General features: G+C 61.2%; 2 protein-coding genes across 4 annotated transcripts; one reads left to right on the forward strand and one right to left on the reverse strand.

Moving 5' to 3' along the window:
• The first annotated feature begins 248 nt into the window (after positions 1-248).
• On the forward strand, positions 249-6,957 carry GRN (granulin precursor). The gene is made up of 13 exons (XM_036071237.2): positions 249-357; positions 2,909-3,053; positions 3,178-3,303; positions 3,412-3,496; positions 3,966-4,078; positions 4,175-4,310; positions 4,433-4,527; positions 4,757-4,880; positions 5,173-5,270; positions 5,361-5,606; positions 5,848-6,081; positions 6,182-6,412; positions 6,509-6,957. Exons 2-13 carry the CDS (start codon positions 2,916-2,918, stop codon positions 6,644-6,646), a joined length of 1,764 nt encoding a protein of 587 aa, XP_035927130.1. The 5' UTR covers positions 249-357; positions 2,909-2,915; the 3' UTR covers positions 6,647-6,957.
• Positions 6,958-7,071: 114 nt separating this feature from the next.
• On the reverse strand, positions 7,072-18,613 carry FAM171A2 (family with sequence similarity 171 member A2). Of its 3 annotated transcripts, none has more exons than XM_078065813.1 (8): positions 18,149-18,613; positions 13,650-13,877; positions 13,318-13,410; positions 10,341-10,541; positions 10,073-10,252; positions 9,849-9,965; positions 9,600-9,726; positions 7,072-9,108 (listed from the first exon to the last, which is right to left on the reverse strand). In XM_078065813.1, the coding sequence occupies exons 2-8, from the start codon at positions 13,792-13,794 to the stop codon at positions 7,632-7,634; spliced, it is 2,340 nt and encodes a 779-aa protein (XP_077921939.1). In that variant the 5' UTR covers positions 13,795-13,877; positions 18,149-18,613; the 3' UTR covers positions 7,072-7,631. The 3 variants fall into 3 exon arrangements, with proteins under 3 accessions (XP_077921939.1, XP_077921938.1, XP_035927129.2); XM_078065812.1 differs by lacking the exon at positions 18,149-18,613 and adding an exon at positions 17,324-17,557; XM_036071236.2 differs by lacking the exon at positions 18,149-18,613 and adding an exon at positions 17,324-17,556 and having other exon boundaries at positions 10,341-10,499.
• Between the last annotated feature and the right edge of the window lie 772 nt (positions 18,614-19,385).

Below are 19,385 nucleotides of genomic sequence, written 5' to 3' on the forward strand. Positions count from 1 at the left end.
GTCGGTCAACGTCCTCTTACAGGTGCTGCCCCATTTCGGACAAACTCTCCCAGGCGCCCGCAGCCCGGCTGAGCCGGCTCAGGACGTCACATGATTCTCCAATCACATGATCCCGTAAAAGCGAGGGGGGAGGGTGGGAAGAGAGACGAAGGGAGGGCAGGAAAGAGAATTGAGTAAGAAAAAAAAGCACAGCTTTCCAGGCTGGCCCCGCCTCTACGTCGATCAATAGCCAGTAGGAGCGCGACAGCCCGGACACCTGGCCAATGGAAACTGAGGTGGGCGGGCCATCGCGCCGCCAGGCCCTAGTCCGCGAGCTTCCCAGCGGAGGCTACCCAGCGAGCGCGGAGCCGGTCGCAGGTAAGGAGGGTGGCCGCGCAGATCTCTTGCTTCCTCCAGGGGTCCGGCCGGGCGGACGCGAGGGCTTGAGGTTCCGCCGGAGTTTCAGCCGGGAGGCAAGAGAAGACTGGCTTAGAGAAGCTCCTTTGGGGGTTTCCGATGCACTGGAGGCAGTTTTACGGGGGGTGGGAGTCAGCAGTGATTGCAGTGACCCCCATCAGAAGGAGGCTGTCTCCCTCTCCAGCGTCCCTGGAAGCTGCAACCCCTTCCCCCAAAGCAGGGGCCACTCCATTCTCCAGCCGGCTTCCGATCGGCCCAGGTGCTGCTGCTGCTGCTGGTGGTGGTGGGTGGTCCCCGGGGTGCCTGGGAGCGAGAGAGGCGCCCGCCCTGGTCCCGGAGCTCAGACGGCTGCGAGTGGGCTGGAGACCCTGCCCACCTCCAAGGCAGCGGGAACTAGGGAGTAATGACCGAACGCCCGGGTTGTGTCTGGCTCTCCCTTACTTCCTCTCGTGGGGGGTGGGACCACCCAACTTCCGCCTCTCCCCGCCACTTTTCCTGCTCACTCGCAGCTGAGTTCGCTCACCTTTTGGGAATCTCTCTCCTGACGCTCGGAGTTGGGGGCTGCCACCTAGTGGAGGATGGCAGAGCTGGGGGCTTGAAGAGGCTCCTGTCCCTCTCTACTGTGGCAGTGTGGGGTGGGGGTGAGAGAGGCTGCCACTCAGAACCCTGCTGAGAGGAATTAGGCACCTTCTCCCCTCATCCTTGGTCCCGAGTGTGTGCGCCTCCGTACATTGGTATTCACTAGGAGCACACGCTATACTCCCTAACCTTAGGATACCAAGGATGGAAAGTATGCATAAATAAGTCACTAGGGTGCCCCGTGGTCCCAGATTTGTGCAGACAGGCACCCCTTCTGGCCTAAGCCCAGACAGCGGGACACCCTATGGAGGGTTGAGGTTTGACTCCCAAGAAACAGGTGGGACCAGCCTTGCCTGGGAGCTGTGCATGTAGAGGGGAGGGTGAAAGGGGCCAAGGTCCAGGACCAGCTAGGCAGTGACCTCCTGGAACTGGTCTTTGAGCTGGGACACTGAGGAGAGCCAGGTGAGGGAAAGAAGGATGTGAGTGACTGGGTGGGTGTAAGTCCTCGCCACACCTAGTGTCAATGTCCACACAGAGACTCCTAGGGGAACTGAGGCCCAGAGACAGAGAGCAACTTTTGAGGCTCTCACCATCAGTGGTAGCGATTCGAGGACTAGCACCCAAGTGCAGTATCCTGGCAGCCCCTGAGCTGGGAAAGTGCAACACCTGTCTCCCTCCTCTGCTTGGACCCCAGGCCTCCACTCTCCTGGAGTTTGGGGTCCATTCCCGGGCACTGTCCGTGGTTCCACGTTGTGACATGAGCCCAGGTCCAGTATGCTTTGGAGCCATCAAAGCCTGTCCTCTCCGTGACTGGATATATGACATGGGCATGTTACTTAACTTCTCTCAGCCTCAGTTTCCTCCTTTGAAAAGTAAAAGTATTACAACTACTTTGGATGATGGTTGCAAATAAAAAAGAAAATAGTATTGTAACTGGGCCAGGAGAGGCTCGACAAACATTACTGGTTTTGCCCCTCTAGGCAGGGTAACATCTCCTGGGCCCAACCCATTGAACGAGTGGGGCTTTCTGAGCTTGGGGAAGTCATTTAGGAAATGAGAGGCTACTCCCTACAGAACTTCATAATCGGTTCCTTCTGCTGGTGCAGCTGGGCGGGCGCATTTGGTCCTCATCACGGCTTCTGGGTAGGGGGAGAAGCAGGGGTTGGGGTTGGGGGTGGTATGTTTGGGGAGTCTGAAAGGGTCTGGTGGTGTTGGGGGGCCCTGAGAACACAGATGTCTCAAAGGCTGGCCCAGCCTGTGCACCCCTTCCCTGGGTGGTTTGGGGACAGTTGGGGGGGGCAGGTGTGGCTGGCCTCTGGGGAAGGCAGCCCAGATTCCACTGGCTACCACACTTCCCTTTTCACAACTTTCAACCCCATGATTTCCCATGTCATCATGTGACACCCCTCCCCCCATCCAACAGGCCTTGGCAGGTGTGAACACAGCATCAGCCGGGAGGCATGTGCAGGGGGCTGGCTGGGGAAGTGCAACCCTGTTTATTCCTCAAGGGGGGACTCCCTCTCTGCTCCCCAGCCCAGTCCTCCCATGGCTGCTGAGGCCTCGCCCACTCCCTGGAGGTGACCCATGGCCCTACAGACCAGACCCACAAAACCCGCAAATTTTCCTTTCACACACCTACATCTTTACACACTCACCCACAGAGACTGAGACATTTGGCCACATTTTGGGGACACGAACTGACACCCGTACTTGTGTCAGTATTCATGCTCATCACTGTCCACGCGCTGGTGCACAAGTGAACACACATAGAGGAAGCTGAATCTTGGGCCCCACATCTTGCTTCCTGCCTGGACAAGGAGTTGTTGGCGAGGCTCCGGTGGTACCTGGCCCGGGCCTGGGGGAGTGACTGGCCCCAGAATCAAGGGTTGCGTGGGCTTAAGCTAGTCTCCAAATGCCTCTTGGTATTTTGCAGGCAGACCATGTGGACCCTGGTGAGCTGGGTGGCCTTGGTGGCAGGGCTGGTGGCTGGAACACAGTGCCCAGATGGTCAGTTCTGCCCAGTGGCCTGCTGCCTGGACCCAGGGGGAGCCAGCTACAGCTGCTGCAGTCCCGTTCCGGTGAGTGTCCTGCAGCCCAGGCAGGACCTGGCAGCCCGGGATGTCCCGAAGGGGCATCTCAGCATGGCCAGAAGAGGGGACCGGGCTTGGGTCCTTCATTCTGTCGTCTCCTCTCGCTTTCCAGGGCCAGTGGCCCACAGTGCTGAGCAGGCAGCTGGGCAGCCCCTGCCAGGTAGATGCCCACTGCTCTCCTGGCTACTCCTGCCTCGTCACCATCTCGGGGACCTCCAGCTGCTGCCCGTTCCCAGAGGTGAGGGTGCCGTTAGCTCGGTGGAGGGGCTCAGGTCTGCATTTCGATGTTCCCCCTGCTCACCCCAGGTAAAAGGGCTGAGCCAATGCAGGTGTCTGTGTCCCACAGGCCGTGTCGTGCGCCGATGGCCGCCACTGCTGCCCGCGGGGCTATCACTGCAGGGCTGACGGGCGGTCCTGCTTCCAAAGATCAGGTGCGGCAGGAGCGGAGGTGGACGGCAGGCAGGTGGACAGCATGTGGAGGCTGGACGGCCCAGGAGCCCAGCCAGCTGGGTGACCTGATTCCTGCCCTTGTGCCCTCATTCTTGTGGCATCTATACTAAGCAACCCCTTTGCTCCAGACAGAGGGACAGCACGAGGCTGGGAAGGGGCAGGAGAGAATGCCGGACTCCAGGCCCTGGGCCAGGCATTGGGAGGGTGGAGAGAGGCCAAGCCGGGGTGTTTTAAGGCCACCGTAGCCAGTGGACGCCCCTGCCTTGTGCCATATCACTGAGGCAAGGACTGGCTGGTGGGGAGAGTGGGTTAGGAGTGTCTGGGAGAACGCCGAGCCCTAGTGCCGGACCCCCAGTCCCCCCGGGAGCTGGGCCTGCAGCTCCTTGAGTGATGGGAGCGATGGCCTTCACTAACCCGGGTTGGCCGAATCCTGGGTCCTCCTGTCCGCAGATACCAACCCCTTGGGTGCCATCCAGTGCCCTGACAGCCAGTTCGAATGCCCCAACTCCTCCACGTGCTGCACTATGCTAGATGGCTCCTGGGGGTGCTGCCCCATGCCCCAGGTACGGGTTCGGGAAGCTGGGGGTGCGGGGGAGCAGCCAGGGCAGAGCAAGGGGCGGGAGGGGGCAAAGACAGAGGTCCGGAGCATCTCTCGTCAGGCTTCTTGCTGCGAAGACAAGGTACACTGCTGCCCCCATGGGACCTCCTGCGACCTGGCTCATGCCCGCTGCCTCACGGCCACGGGCACCCACCCCCTGGCGAAGAAGGTCCCCGCACAGAGGAGTAACGGGGCAGGTAAGGCGGTGGGAGAGCATCGGGGTGCGGTTTGGAAGGGAGGCGAGGCCTCGTCTGGCTCCCAGCTCGGGGAAGAGTTCCTCAGGGCTATAGCTGCCCCGCCCGCCTCTCTCCCCTTCCAGTGGTCCTGTGCCCCGATGGGCGGTCCCAGTGCCCTGATGGTTCTACCTGCTGCGAGCTGCCTAGTGGGAAGTATGGCTGCTGCCCAATGCCTAATGTGAGTGAGGGGCTGTGTGCTCACAGCCGGGGCGCACACCTACCTCCCACGGACTCCAGGGGTTGGGGCTGGCCGGCAGGTGGGGGGGCGGGGGCCAGCCTGGCTGCTCGGGACTCATGCCGCCCCCTAGTGGGGGATTGAGGCAGTGTCAGCTGTCACCTGGCTGCTCCCTGAGCTCCCCTGAGACCCAAAGTCCCAAAGACCATCCCCCACCCCCACCCCCACGCAGGCCACCTGCTGCTCGGACCACCTGCACTGTTGCCCCCAGGACACTGTGTGCGACCTAGTCCAGAGTAAGTGCCTCTCCCAGGAGAACACTACGGACCTCCTCACCAAGCTGCCAGCACACACAGGTACCAGAGGCAGGCTACAGACCCCATTCCACCGGCTCCGTGTGCGGGAACTCTCCACGAATTGTTCCAGGAACAGATGCGGGGGTGGGGGACTGAGGGCCACATGGAGGGGACAGGGCAGATACGGCCCCCTCTCTTCCACACTAGTCATTGCCTTCGCATCACTGCTGGGGTGGCCTAAGGATACTGTCCATCCTCAGCATCTGGCTCTAGCTGTGGAGCCGGCCAAGGGTTGGGCTCCCCAGGGCGCCCCACGGCCACTGCTGACCCGTCCTCCGTGCCTTTCTCACAGTGCAGGAGGTGAAATGTGACATGGAGGTGAGCTGCCCGGACGGCTACACCTGCTGCCGCCTACAGTCGGGGGCCTGGGGCTGCTGCCCTTTTGCCCAGGTACCCAGGAGCGGTGGGTGGGCCAGGCTGAGCAGAAGGTGGCAGCCAGCGAGGCCCCTGGGCCCACTGTCCCCTGTCCATCCACCCTAGGCTGTGTGCTGTGAGGACCACGTACACTGCTGCCCAGCTGGGTTTAAATGTGACACAGCGAAGGGTACCTGTGAACAGAAGGCCCACCACGAGCCCTGGATGGTGCGGGCTCTAGCCCGCCTTCGCCTGCTGAACCCCCAGGCCATGGAGAACGATGTCCCCTGTGATAACACCACTAGCTGTCCCTCCTCCAATACCTGCTGTCGACTCGCGTCCGGGGAGTGGGGCTGCTGTCCTGCCCCAGAGGTGCGTAGGTGGGGGGAGAGCACTGGGGGGGGGGTCGCGACAGTGTCTTGGCCTGGGCAGGTGGTCAGACTCCTGTTGCTTTGCTCTTCTGTCCTCTGGCCCACAGGGGGCCCACCAGTTCGGTCAGGTTCATTCCCAGCTGGAGGAGCTGTGAGCGGGAGAGAGAGTCGGGGTAGGCAGGGGCTCAGCTTTTCTGTCCCACATAGCAGCTTCCCAGACCATCCTGTGCTGCCCCCCGCAGGCTGTCTGCTGCTCAGACCATGAGCACTGCTGTCCCCATGGCTACACGTGCTTGGCCGAAGGGCATTGTCAGAGGGGGGGCGAGACGGTGACTGGACTGGAGAAGACACCTGCCCGCCGGGCTTCCCCGTCTCGCCGCAGAGACATAGGCTGTGACCAGCACACCAGCTGCCCCGTGGGGCAGACCTGCTGCCCCAGCCTGAGTGGGGGCTGGGCCTGCTGCCAGTTGCCTCATGTGAGTGCCCGCCTGCCTCCCTGGACAGGGGAGCCGAGTTCCCCCCCCACCCCCCACCCCCAGGGAAGGAGAGAGGTGAACGCCACCCTGTCCCTCCCAGGCTGTGTGCTGTGAGGACCGCCAGCACTGCTGTCCGGCTGGGTACACGTGCAACGTGAAGGCTCGAACCTGCGAGAAGGAGGCTGACTCGGCCCACCTGGCTGCCCGCCTGGCCCGTGGCCCTCGCGTGGGTGTGGGGAATGTGGAGTGTGGGGCAGGGCACTTTTGCCACGATAACCAGACCTGCTGCCGCGATAGCCGAGGGGGCTGGGCCTGCTGTCCCTACTCCCAGGTGAGTGCCCCCGCCCCGGGGCTGGGGGATATCCATGGGAGCCAGGCCTTGCCGTGGCCCAGCTCTGACTCCCCGCCCGCCCCCCTGGCCATCCAGGGCATCTGTTGTGCCGATCAGCGTCACTGCTGCCCCGCTGGCTTCCGATGCGGGCTCAAGAGCACCAAGTGTCTGCGGAAGGAGAGCCTGCGCTGGGACATGCCGCTGAGGGACCCAGCCCCGAGACAGCTGCTGTGAGGCAAGACTAAGGACTGAAGACAGTCTGCAGCCCTCAGGACCCTGCTCAGAGGGTCCCCACTGCTCAGGCCTCCCCAGCACCTCTCCTCCACCAAATTCTCCTGGAGTCCCCCATTCTGATCCCCCCCCATCATGGGAGGTGGGGCCTCAATCTAAGGCCTTCCCTGTCTCAAGGAGGGCCGTGGCGAAAGCCACGTTACAAGCTGCCATCCCCTCCCCCAATTTCCGCGGACTCTGTGGCCAGGTGCTCTTCCCTATCCACAGGCGTGCGTGGGTGTGTGTATGTGCTGCAGTAAAGTTTGTACACTTTCTTAACAGTGTCTGATTTGGCCACCCTGCCTGCCCCCGCCCCCCCCCCCCCCCCCGAGCAAGGGCCCCCATCCAGTGTCCACATTCCCCAACCCCACAGAAAGACACACGCGGAGTTAATCTCACCAGTTTTATATTTGCTGTTGCCCACAGCAATCCCATCACATGATCCCCTAGTCCCCAGAGCCGCCCCAGCCACCAGAGGTGGGCTAGTCAGCAAGCAGCACCCCCTCCCCTCCCGGGCGGGGTCCCCAGAGAAGGCCCCCTCCCTTCCCAGCCCTCACACTAGCAGCTGAGGCCCAGTCGCCCCTCCTGCTTTCCCACGATAGATCTTTCTATGTACAGCCGCGTTTACAGAGGCACTGCTTCCCCCCACCCCCAGCCCTCCTTCCCCAGCCCCTCCCAGTGGGGGTCTGGACCCCTCCCACCTCCCTCTCGGAGGCCGACACGGGTCCCTCACGGCTCCCTCCCGAGACATTACCCAGCACATAACACCGGACAGCTCCGCAGGCCCCTGGGCCCCTCTCCAGGCGGAGGCGGAGGCGGAGGCGGAGGCGGGGGCGGGGGCGGGGGGGGGGCCGGGAGGGTAAGAGCGCGGGCCCCCGCTGCTCCCCGGGGCGCGCGCACCCTGGGGGCGGGGGCCGACGGGGGGGCGGTGCCAGGCCGGGCGGGGGCGCTACTTGACGTTGAACACCATAAGCGGCCGCTCCTCCCGCCGCTGCCACGGGCTCTTCTTGTCGCCCGCCTCGTCGCCCACCTCCGCCCCCAGCTCGTCCTCCGGGCTGGTGAGCGAGTCGCGCCGCAGCTCGCTAGCGCTGCTGCGGGAACTGTCCCCGCGGCTGCGGCCCCGACCCCGGGGTACCGTGGCCGCCCGGCCCTCGGGCGCCGCCACTTCGTCCAGCAGCGGCGTCAGCGAGTTGTCCTCGGGGGAGCAGAGGCCCGTGCGGCTCTCGCTGCTGCTCGGCTCCGTGTCCTCGCTGAGCGCCAGGCGCGGGGGCGCGGGCGGCGGGGGCGGCGGGGGCGGCGGCGGGGCGGCCGGCGGGGCGCGCTCCCGCTCCTCGCGCAGGGGCCGCCGGCGCGCGGGCCGCGCCTCGTGCACGTCGACGCCCGAGTCCAGGCTGGCGTCGGTGCTGCGGCCGCCCCCGCCCGCCTGCAGGTCGATGTAGGAGTGGCGCACTTGCGAGTTGGAGCGCCCGTCCAGGGACACGAACCAGGCGCGCGGGTGAGGCTTCACGCCCAGTTCGAGCAGCTTCTTCTCGGTCAGCGCCTGCAGCTCCCCGTTGAGCTGCGCCATGGTAGACTCGTTGAACAGCACCGGGATGGTGACCGAGCCGCTGACCGGCGCCGAGCGCCCGCCCCCCCAGCCCTCGCCGCCGCCGCCGCCGCCGCCCTCGCCGCCCGCGCCCGAGTGGCCCTGCATCAGCGGGCGCTGGGGGTCGGCCGGGGGGAAAGGGCGCGCGGGGCCGGGGCCCGTGCTCTCGGGCGGGGCTGGCTCGTCGCCCGCCCCCGCGGCGCCCGCCTCGCCGCCGAGGCGCACGTAGTGCGCGGGGATCACCAGGGTGGGCATGACGTTGCGGTAGACACTGTCCTTGAGGTGGTCGATGGAGCCGCAGAAGATGAGCTGCCCGGCCTGGCTGAGCGACGGCGGCCGCGCCAGCTGGTCCACCGACTGCGACAGCAGGAAGTCGGGGGGCTTGCTCTCGGCCGCCCCCTTGTGGCCCAGGTAGTGCTCGAAGGGCGGCGGCGGCGAGGGCGGCTCCTGCAGGAAGGCCGGGGTCGCCGAGGCCCCCCGCCGGTACTCCTCCAGGCCGGGCTCCAGCCCGCCGGGACCCTCGACGGAGCGGGCGCCCTTGAGCCCCGCGCCCTCGCCCCCGCGGGCGCCCCCAGGCTCGGCGGCCGGACGGCTGGCCGAGCGCGGCTTGGCGCGGAAGAAGTCGTCCCGGGAGGCGGCCAAGTCCCGGGAGCTGGAGAAGGCGGAGTGCAGGGGGCCTGGGGGCGGGGCCTCAGGGTCCCCCGACGGGGCGGGCTCCAAGGGTCCCCCACATATGAGGTGGAGCTGGGACATCGAGGTGGCCTGGTCTCGTTTGTTACCGTCAGCGGGCCCGGACAGCTGCAGCTTGCGGTGCTGTTGTCTGGGCTTCAGGCAGCGCCTCCTGGAAGGTGTTGGGGGGGGGAAGCGACCGGGACCTCAGGAAAGCGTGGGGGGCCTGAGCAGCTCCCTAACCCCGCAGTGGCAAGATGAGGAATGGAAGCTGTTTGGAGGGGTGGGGAGAATGCCTGGGATCGGAAGAGAGGTTGGGGAGAGGTCTGTGGAAAGAGCTTGAGTGTCTGTGGGAGGGCCAGCCGGCAGCTGAGCCCGTTTGGGTGCCCCGAGGGGGGCTGCGCTCCTTCGCTCGTAGGAGGAGCACGTCCAGCCTGGGGTCCCCTGGAGGGGCCTGGCCCGTAGGTCCTGCCTCCTCTCCCCCTACTTCTCGTCAGCCACCAGTCTCACGGGTGCATTTGCTGCCCTTTCCTGTCAGTGCCTTGAAGACCACAATTGTACTTTATGCTTCTTTGGGGCCGCAGAGCCCAGCGCCACAGCGGGCAGAGGGCAGGCCTCAGTCTGCAGGGGGTGAGCGGGGTTGGCCGCGTGGGAGGCACTCACCGGCAGTAATAGATGAGCAGACACAACAGAATGAGCACCAGCAGGGCCAGGGCTGCCAGGATGGTGAGCAGGAAGATGGTGTGGTAGGTGCCAATGTCCTGGATGCCCGATGTGATGGTGACCAGTCCTGTGCCAGGCAAGGGCTTAGCTTTCCAGGCGTGGCTGCCCTTCCTGCCCTTCAGGAGTCCACACTCCCAGCCTCCCCTTCCCCCACTGCTCCCAGTCGCGGGCTGTCCCCCTGTCTCTCACCAGCGGTGGGGGAAGCCATGGCAGCTGCCCAGTACCCCAGCTGGGGGCAGACGAAGGTCCAGTAGAGCTGCCGGCCTTCCTTCCGGATCACACCAGTGCCGTTGCGTACCCACAGCCCTGGGAGAGGCAGGAGTTTCATGAAACCCAATGAACCCCCCACCCCCCATCTAAGACCCACTTGCTTTCCCCAAACTCCAGCAGCTGCAGCCGCTTGAAGCACTCACCACTCTTGGGGTCGAACCTCCAAGCTGGAATGCTGGTGCCTGCAGTGAGGGCACGAGGCTCTGAGGGCACAGGCAGGGACAGGTGAATGGGGCCCGAGAGTGGCACTTCTGTCCCGTTACCCGTCAGCAGGTGCACGCTCACAGCAGCCCAGGGTATCAGCTCTAGCCAGGAGCCGTTGCCTGGGGGGGAAGGAGACACGGGCTCAGGGCTAAATCCTGGTGGTGGGGGGGGGGGGAACGTCCCTTCCATGCTGGACCCCCAGCGTACCTGAGCTGGAGGCCTCAGTGCCCAGGAAGGTAGGGAAAGCGCGCATTTCCTGCTGGGTGCTGGCAGGTGTGAGCGAGGCCCAGAGCTGGCTGTAGGTGGAGCTGACGGGCAGGCGGGCGGCGCGGCGCTGGAACTGCACCCAGGGCTGGGAGCGGGCGCCTGGATGGAGAGGGGGGCCGCTGTGGCTTGGCCGGGGACAGGCTTCCCCAGGGACCAGAGCAGAAGGCAGGTATTTGAGGAGCAGGGAGCCACTGGGTCAGGCCACTTGGGAAGGTCAGGGAGGGTGGTGACTTGGGGAGAGAACTGCATTCATAGAATGTTAACGTGGAAAGGACTTGGACCTGAAATCTAGTCCTGGCTGTGTGACCCTGAGCAAGTTACTTGCTCTCTCTGAAACACCGTTTCCTTATTAACCTATAAAATGATGAGGTTCGGGTCCTCAAACAATTACTGTTGCCTACTGTGTGGCGGGCATTGTGTTAGGTGCTGGGGATACAAAGGTGAACGAGACACAGTCCACAGTTCCCTGCCTTCAGCTTCACAGTCTTGTGCAGGGCTGTCCATTTTGGTACCCATTAGAACTTTCTGCTGTGTTGGATGGAAATGTTCTCTCTCTCTGCTGCCCATTACAGTACCCACTATTACCCGTGGCCGTTAAGCACTTGAAAGGTGGCTGGTGTGACTCAGAAACTGGATTTATTTTTGATTTTTCAAAACTTAATGAATTTGGGCGCCTGGGTGGCTTAGTCGTTAAGCATCTGCCTTCGGCTCAGGTCATGGTCTCAGGGTCCTGGGATCGAGCCCCGCACGGGGCTCCCTGCTCCTCGGGAAGCCTGCTTCTCCCTCTCCCACTCCCCCTGCTTGTGTTCCTGCTCTCGCTGTCTCTCTCTCTGTCAAGTGAATAAATAAAAAAATCTTTAAAAAAAACACAAAAACTTAACGAACTTTTATGTAAGTGACCACATGCTGCTAGTGGTTACTGCATTACACAGCTTAGCTTGTGTGTGTGTCTGTCTGTCTTGGGGTGGAGGGGGCTTGTAAACAGAATTCCAATACAGTATTGTAGTTGTTAACATTTATTAAGCTGGACACTATTCTGAGGCTTCCTGTGTTAACCCCTGTAATTAGTACAACAGCCCCTGAACTAGGTGTTTTCATTATCAACCCTGTTGTATACACGAAGAAATGGAGGCTGGAGTTTAGTGACTTGCCCAAGGTCACAATCCTGGAGCCCGACCGAAGCCCAGGAAGTGTGGTGCCAGCCCAACTTCTAAACCCCTTTCCCTCCTCCCTTGCTATTAAAATAGCAGGGCGCAAAGGGCGCTTGGCCCCCCCAGCTAGGAAAGGTCCTGTGAAGTCTTGCAGGATGAGTAAGACTCCACCAGGAAAGAAGGTGCAAAGGAACCTCCAGCAGAACAGATGATAGAAAGGCCCAGAGGCACAAGGCAGCGTGCTGGTCCATGGACACAGGTGACTGAGTGGCATGCAGGCCCCACGGGGCGCACTCAGCTTTGTGAAGGACTCTAGGCTTTACTTTGAAAGCAGTGGGCGCCATGGGAGGGTCGTAAGCCAGGGGCAACAAAGGGATCATTTGGCATTTTATTTTATTATTTCTTTATTACTATTTTTTAAAGTAGGCTCCATGCCCCAAAGTGGGGCTTGAACTCATGAGATCAAGAGTTGCATGCTAGGGGCGCCTGGGTGGCTCAGTCGTTAGGCGTCTGCCTTCGGCTCAGGTCATGGTCCCAGGGTCCTGGGATCGAGCCCCACATCAGCATCCTGATCAGCGGGGGCCCTGCTTCTCCCTCCCCCTCTCCCCCTGCTTGTGTTCCCTCTCTCGCTGTGTCTCTCTCTGTCAAATAAATAAAATCTTAAAAAAAAAAAAGTTGCATGCTCTACCGACTGAGACAGCCAGGCCCCCCTCACTTGGCATTTTAGAAACCTCCAAAGACAGTTTAGAAGCCTCTGGTTCAGGATCAGGGAGATGATGAGCAAACAAGTACCTTGGAGACAAGGGCTCAAGCTAAGAATATAAATTGGGGAGGTGGATTCTCTCTCTCCAAAACCCACTGTGGCTCCCTAGTACGAGCCAGATCAACCAGGCTGCACCAGGCGCCCCTCCTGCAGACCCAGTCTGGTGCATCCCCTGCACCCTCGCTGTCCCCTTCTGCCCCTGCATCTGGATTCCTCTCCAGTGAAGGTGCCTTTGCTCCCCCTTTAACTCTCGAGCTCACACGGTCCCATAGCTCCCTTCCCAAATTCTCTTGCCCTGCTACACTCACAGGTTAGGGTTGTTTCAATGCTGAAGACCACTGCCCTCTACTCCACGGCTCTGCCTGCTTTGTAATTAGTTCAGGGTTGGCAGTGATCTGTTTGTCTGTCTTCCTACTTGTCTGTGAACTCCACAAGACAGGGAGCGGGTCTGCTCTACCTTCCCATTGTTCACCAGCACCGGCCACAATGCCTGGCGCAGCACAGGTGCCACAGGAAGGATTGGTTGGGTGAGACTGAAGCCATGAGTGGACACTGTGGGTCTGCTCCACGCCTTGCCCTTGAGTTGCTCAGTTCCTATGGAATGACCCTCTCATGGCCTTCTAACATAGCCAGGCACCCAGTAGGCGCACAAGAAGTATGTGTAGACCCACTGATGAAAGAGGTGGCAGGGAGTAGGAATTCTAATGGTAGGAGTAGAGGGAGAATAGAAACCACGAGAAGCCCCAATAACAATAAACATTTATTGACCACCTTCTGCGCTGTTTTTTGCATGCTTGATATTTAATCCTTACTTCATTTTGATGATATAGATACTATCAATATCCACATCTTACAGATGAACAAACTAAGGCTCAGAGAGGTTAAGTGACTTGCTCAAGGGCACCCAGCACTAATACATAGAAGAGCGGAGCTCTCTATACCCAGGTCACGGGGAAGGAAGAGGAGCGGGCATGAGGTGGGGGGGGGGGAAGAGGAGCCTTACCAGGGGAGCCCAGAAGGATGTGCACCAGGTCCTCATAGAGGATGAGGGTGGCCGGCCGCTCCGGGAGCAAGTAGAGGCTGACTGACGCGTACACTGTGGGAGGGGTGGCCCATCTGTCAGCTCCAGAGAAAGCTCCCCCCCACCCCCCACCAACCCCAGGGCACTCCCTCCATCTGAATCCCAGTGACTTCATCCTCCTTCAGCCCCCCCTGCGTACCCCAGCCCGGGCAGCAGCTGCTAGAAAGCCTGCCCCCTCCACCCCCAAGGACTATTTTGGGAAGGGGCTGATGGGGTCAGCTGCTGCCCCCCCCTCCACCTGCCCCTGCACTCACAGGGCAGCTTGTCAACACGCCAGGGCACAGAGTTGGTGAGGAAGCCAGGGCGGGCAGCAGTGACCAGCACCCAGGTGCCCAAGCGGTAACTGAGGGGCAGTATGGCCACACCCTCTGAGTCCGTGGTACCCGCGGCCAGCAGCATCCGGTTCCCAAACACATCCACGGAGGCCCGGGCCAAGGGCACCAGCTCCCCGCTCACATACACCTGCACCTTGATCAGGATCTCTGTGGGCAAGATGGGGTGAGGAGAGTGAGGTGGGGGGGAGAAAACTGGGGGGGGGGGGGAGTCCTGAGATCAGAGGAGGAGGCTATGGGTTGGAAGTGGTTTGGGGGCCCAGGCTAGACAAGGCTTTATAAGAATCAGCATGGGGCGCCTGGGTGGCTCAGTTGGTTAAGCGACTGCCTTCGGCTCAGGTCATGATCCTGGAGTCCCTGGATCGAGTCCCGCATCTGGCTCCCTGCTCAGCAGGGAGTCTGCTTCTCCCTCTGACCCTCCCCCCTCTCATGTGCTCTCTCTCTCAAATAAATAAATAAAAAAATCTTAAAAAAAAAAAAAAAGAGTCAGCATGGATAGGGCCCTCATTTAAACCCCACATCAGCCTGTCAGACAGGTGGTGCTATTACCACATTGCAAGTCTGACACATGCACTTTTCCACATTTTTACATTTCTGAACTCAGATTATGCCTCTAATTGATGATGTCATCATCATGATTAGCAGTATTTTTTTCTTTTCTTACTGGCACATGAAATAATGGTGCATCTTATAGTCAATGATGTATTAGACTCCATAAAATATGCTCTTAAGCCCATTTTACAGATAAAGAAGCTGAGGCTCAAAGAGTTTAGATACTTGTACTGCAGTTAAGGGGGAGGCCTGGGATCCAAACCTGGGAGTCTGCCCCTAGATGCAAATTCTTAACCACTGGACCCCATGGGGCTGGCATCAGGGAGGGGAGAGGGAAGAGGGCTGAGAAAGGAGGAATAAGCGGAGGACCAGGACCGAGGGTCTACAGGTGGAGAGGAGAGAGGTCAGGATTCAGCCAATGAGAAGGGTTTGCGGGGGGGGGGGGGGGGGAGGGGGCTGGGTCAGAGTTTGGGTTCTGAAGAAAAAGCTGAGCAGGGGACGCTCGGGAGATGGTCTTCCCCCTTATTCATCCTCTTCCCAGAATCCTTTGCACAAGCCTGTTTCCTTTCAGATTTAGGGACTCACCCCAACCCCTAAGCCCAAACAAGTACCTCCTGACCCCTCCCCCTTGCAAGTACTGCCCGCCCCCTCCCAGCTGGTCAACTACAAGTCAGTCACCATGGCAACGCCCTCATTCCTCCCAGGAGATGGGCAGGGAGCTGGGGCCCTGGCAAGGGGGAAGGCGATCTGGGGGGGCCGACTCAGGCCCAAGGGAAACTTGTGTGGAGAGGGCTGGGAAGTCCAGCCGCCTCTGCCCCTGGCCCCAGGAGAGCTTGGCCAGGATGGGCCAGCAGGTGTCCGGAGCTCAGATGGGGTGACTGGGTAGGGACCGGGCCTGGAGTTGTTCTCATGGATTCCCCAGGCAGCCTCTCTGATCCATAGTACCATCTACCTCTTCCCACTCAGCATGGCCCCTCCCTCAAGAACCTGCCTCACCCCTACCTTGCTGCTAATAATGGAAGTAGGTGTCCATGCCTAGAAAGGTACAGAGGCCTCAGTGCAGGGCCCGGAGGCAGGTGGGAACACAAACCTAGGGGAGTCCAGGTACAGAAAGAGCCTGAAGCTCAGGGCAGCAAGGCATGGGGAGGTCACGGGGGGCTCATGCGTGGAGCCTGACACTCAACAGTGACAGGTGTCTTATCTCAGGCTTCCAACCCCAGGGCTAGCGCCACGCCTGGCCCTGGCATCCCATCCAGCTGTTCGCCTGAACCCACCTCCCTCACCCCTCCCAGGCCAAAGCCCAACTTGGCAGGGTGGGTGCACACACTTGATTCTTTCCTACTCTCTGGTTTTCCCAGGAGCTGGCAATCTTCCTGCCCCTCCTCCACCACTACCCAGGAGGAATTCTGAGAAGCTAGAGGGGCCTGGCTACTCCCCACCCCTACCCAGGCTAGGAGCAACTGGATGGAGCAGCTGGGAAGAGGGGACCCAGGAGTCTGGAATATGGTCATTTGAAGGAATGCTTTGGGTTCAAGGGCCAAGCCTCAGAAGAGGGGAGGGGGCCCAAGGAACCATACAGGGTGGGCAGGTGCCTAGCAGATTCTTTCCCCCTTCCTCTCAACCTGGGCTCTCAGCCAGTGGCCTGGGAGAGCCCCCTATCCTGGCTCTATTTCAGCTAATTCCCTGGGCCCCCTCCCCTGGGGTATAGGACTTGAAGGAAAGGCTTTTTGAGAAACCAGGGCCCCTTCCTACCCATCAAAGCATCCTCTCCTCCCGCAGAGAGCAGGGAAGACTGAGGCCAGAAGGTGAGCCTTCCCCATTTCTCAAGCCTGACATTCCATACTGTATCCGCCTCTCCTAGCTTCAGCTCTGCCTCATTCCAGGAGGAAATCCGACCCCCTCCCTTCATCCGGACCCCACTTCCCTCAACCAGACACCCCCCCCCCCCCCCCCGCTTTTCCTGTCAGCTCCTCGGTGGAGAGATGAGGAGTGGAGAGCACGGTTTCAGGCAGGGATGGGGCCCAGAGGCGATAGAGGGAAGAGTAACCGGGGTGGTGGGGCAGGAGGCTGGAAGGTGGGCGCAGGGCTGGAGTGGGCGGAGGCCCCCGAGAAGCCAGGCGTCGGTAGGGAGTCATGGTCTAGCTCTCCCACCCTCTCCCACTGCGGGAGCCCACCCCACCCCCACCTCACACACCCACCTGGGCCCGTGAGGCGCCGGGAGGCTCTCCTTCACTGCTATGGAGAGGTTAGATGAGGAGGGGGTGACCTGGGGACGGGCTGGGGATAGGAGTGGCCGGAGGTCTGCTGGACGGGGACCCAGGCACCTGCCCTCCCAGCCGGCACAGCCCACAGCCAGCTAGCCAGCTCAGCATGGCTCCGCCACCACAGCCCTGCCATGCGCTTTGGCTGGGAATCACCACGTACCCCTTTTTCCAGACCCCCCCAAAGTGCAGCCCCTCCCTCCTCAAGGGCTGACAGCGTTTCTTTAGTACACCCCCAATTCTGAACCCGGGGGGGGCCGGCCGGGGGCTGTCCGCCCACCGCCTCACCCACTCCCCCTCCTCCCCTCCCCCCCCTTCCAGCCCAGCTCCAGGCGCCCAGCCCCGGTTCGGGTCCAAGGTGGCAGCCGATGCTCGCGCCCCCACCCAGCCCGGGTCGGGAGCTAGGAGCCCGCAGGGGGCTGCGGAGCGGGCGCCCGCCCCAGCCCGCCCCTGGGCGGGTGTCTTCGGTAGACAATGGCTCAGGCAGCAGCGCCTCGCGGACCAGGAGAGAGAAAAACAAGGCGAGAGGGGGCGGCGGCGCGGAGCCCGGGGACCCCCGCTCTCCCCATTGTGTCTCCCCGAGACCCCCGCCCCGGCAGTCGCCGTCTCCCTCCCTTCTCTCCCCGGTAAGCGCCGACCCGAAGTCGCCGGGCTCCCCCCACCCAAACCCAGGGAACAGAGTACCCCCCAATTCGCGAGCGCCGCGAAGAGGGGGCTGGCGGGCGGGGGCCCGATCGAGGGGGCGCAGGCCCGCGATCGCTGCCCCTCCTGGCCGAGACTCACCCTGCGGGCTGGGGGGCTCCGGCGGCGACTTGCCGGGAGCCCGGGAGGCGCCGCCGAGCAGCAGCCCCAGCAGCGGCAGCAGCCGCGCGAGAACGCTGGGGCCACTCGGCGGCGGCATCGCGGGGCTCGGCCGGGCCCTAGCGGCCCATGGCTCCCGCCCGGCCCCGCTCGGCCGGCCCCGCTCAGCCCCGGCTCTGCGCCGCGCCGCGCCGCTCGGGCTCCCGCTCTGGCCGCGGCGGCCGCTCAGCGCGATTGTCTCCGCCTGGAGCCGCCGCCAGCGCCCCCTGCAGGCGGCGCCCCACCCCGCGGACCTCGGGGCGCCGCCCCCTCACCGCCCGGCTCCGCGCGCCGCCCGCCGGCCCTGCCCGCCCTCGGCCCACCCTGCAGCCCCCATACCCGAGCTGCAAGGGAGTGCGACGGAGAGGGTCCAATCACCCGGCTTCTTGGAGGTCCAGAGCCCTCGAAATTTGGTGCAAAATCTGGGAGGGAGGAAAGGCTACTGCTTTCAACACACTCACAGAGTAGTACGGTCATGAGTGCCTCCAGAAAGTGTAGGAACTGCCCAGTTCTGTCGGCACAAACACCCACGCAGTGCGGAATCGGTCAGTCCCAGTCTAGCTTCTGCCTCTTGAGCTGAGAGCAAGTTACTTCGCCTTCTGGTCCTGGGCCTTTCTTTCAAGTGAGAATTGTAATAATCTCTACCTCGTGGGGCTGTTGTAACAACGGTTAAATGAGATAACAATATAAAGGATCTAGCGTATGCTTGACAGGAGCAGGGCGCGATCGATGGTGCTGGTGTTGGCCCAGGATGAGGTGGAGGCTCACCTCTGCTCAGGTAATAAGATCCATTGTTGGACGGTCATAATGCTTGGGAATTTCTTCTAGAGATGCGAGCGGCCTTTCCCTCTCACTGAGAATCATCATTCGGTCGCACTGGTTCTGGTTCCTGAATGGCAGTCTTTTCCTTCTTCCTCAGCCACTGAACCCCACATTTAAAGCCTGACCTAGGCCCAGCCAGGCTTGCTTTCTTTCCAGGTTCTGGTTGTCATCCTCATTCAGCTCCTGGGTGGCCAAATCCTCATCTAATCTGGTATCCCTCTTTTGGTTTTCCCTGGCTTTCACTTCTTCTCACAATGTGGTGCCCCAAAGGGGACTGGATATCTAGAGCAAGGACCTTGTCGCCCAGAGGACAGCAGGCTTCTCTCCTGGTTGGGTCCCCTGGTTGGCTCTTCTGACTTAAGGGGACCTTGTGAGTTTGTGATGCCAGATTCTTTTTTTCCCTCTCCTCCTCCCCCTTCCTTCCTCCTTTCCTTCTTTCCTTCCTTCCTTCCTTCCTTCCTTCCTTCCTTCCTTCCTTCCTTCCTTCCTTCCTTCCTCCCTCCCTCCCTCCCTCCCTCCCTTCCTTCCTCTTTCTTTCTTCTCTTTCCCTCTCCCCTTCCCTCCCTCTTTCTTTTCTCATAAATTTCCACCTAACCAGATTTCCCAGTCTTCTTCTTATGTAACCAATTTTCCACAATCTCAACACAGGATTTAGCACTCATCCCTGGTGAATTTCATCTTGTTGGTTTCAACCCAACTTCACAATCTGTCAAGGCTGCCTTGAATCTGCTTCAGTCACCCATTGTATTGGAGCTCCCTCACAGCCAGCAGCCATCTGCGGGGTGGAGAGCAGCTTCCCTGCCTCCATTCAAGGGATTCTGGACAATACCAGGCAGCTCAGGGCCAGGATGGAGCTTTGGAACAACCTCATAGAGCTCTCCTTCAGCTTTATCAAAATTGTTCAGTTTTAAATCCAGCTCACATTTCTGTCTTGTCTATAAGGGAAAATGCCAAATGCTTTGCTGGATCAAGATCAACTGTCTGGGGCTATCCAATTGCAGTGGTGGGGTGGAGAGGGAGTCTGGCTGGTGTGTAAGGATCACAGCGGCTTAACCTTTTCCTAGGAAAAGTCACCCAACTAAAAACCTGTTCTGGAACTTGCCATGCATGGATGTCAAATTGTTTTCTTTGCAAAATTTACTTTTTATCCCTTTGGGTAAAATCAAATACCAGCCGCTCTTGT

The sequence above is a fragment of the Halichoerus grypus genome, chromosome 2 (assembly GCF_964656455.1).
Source record: "Halichoerus grypus chromosome 2, mHalGry1.hap1.1, whole genome shotgun sequence".
Lineage (NCBI taxonomy): Eukaryota > Metazoa > Chordata > Mammalia > Carnivora > Phocidae > Halichoerus > Halichoerus grypus.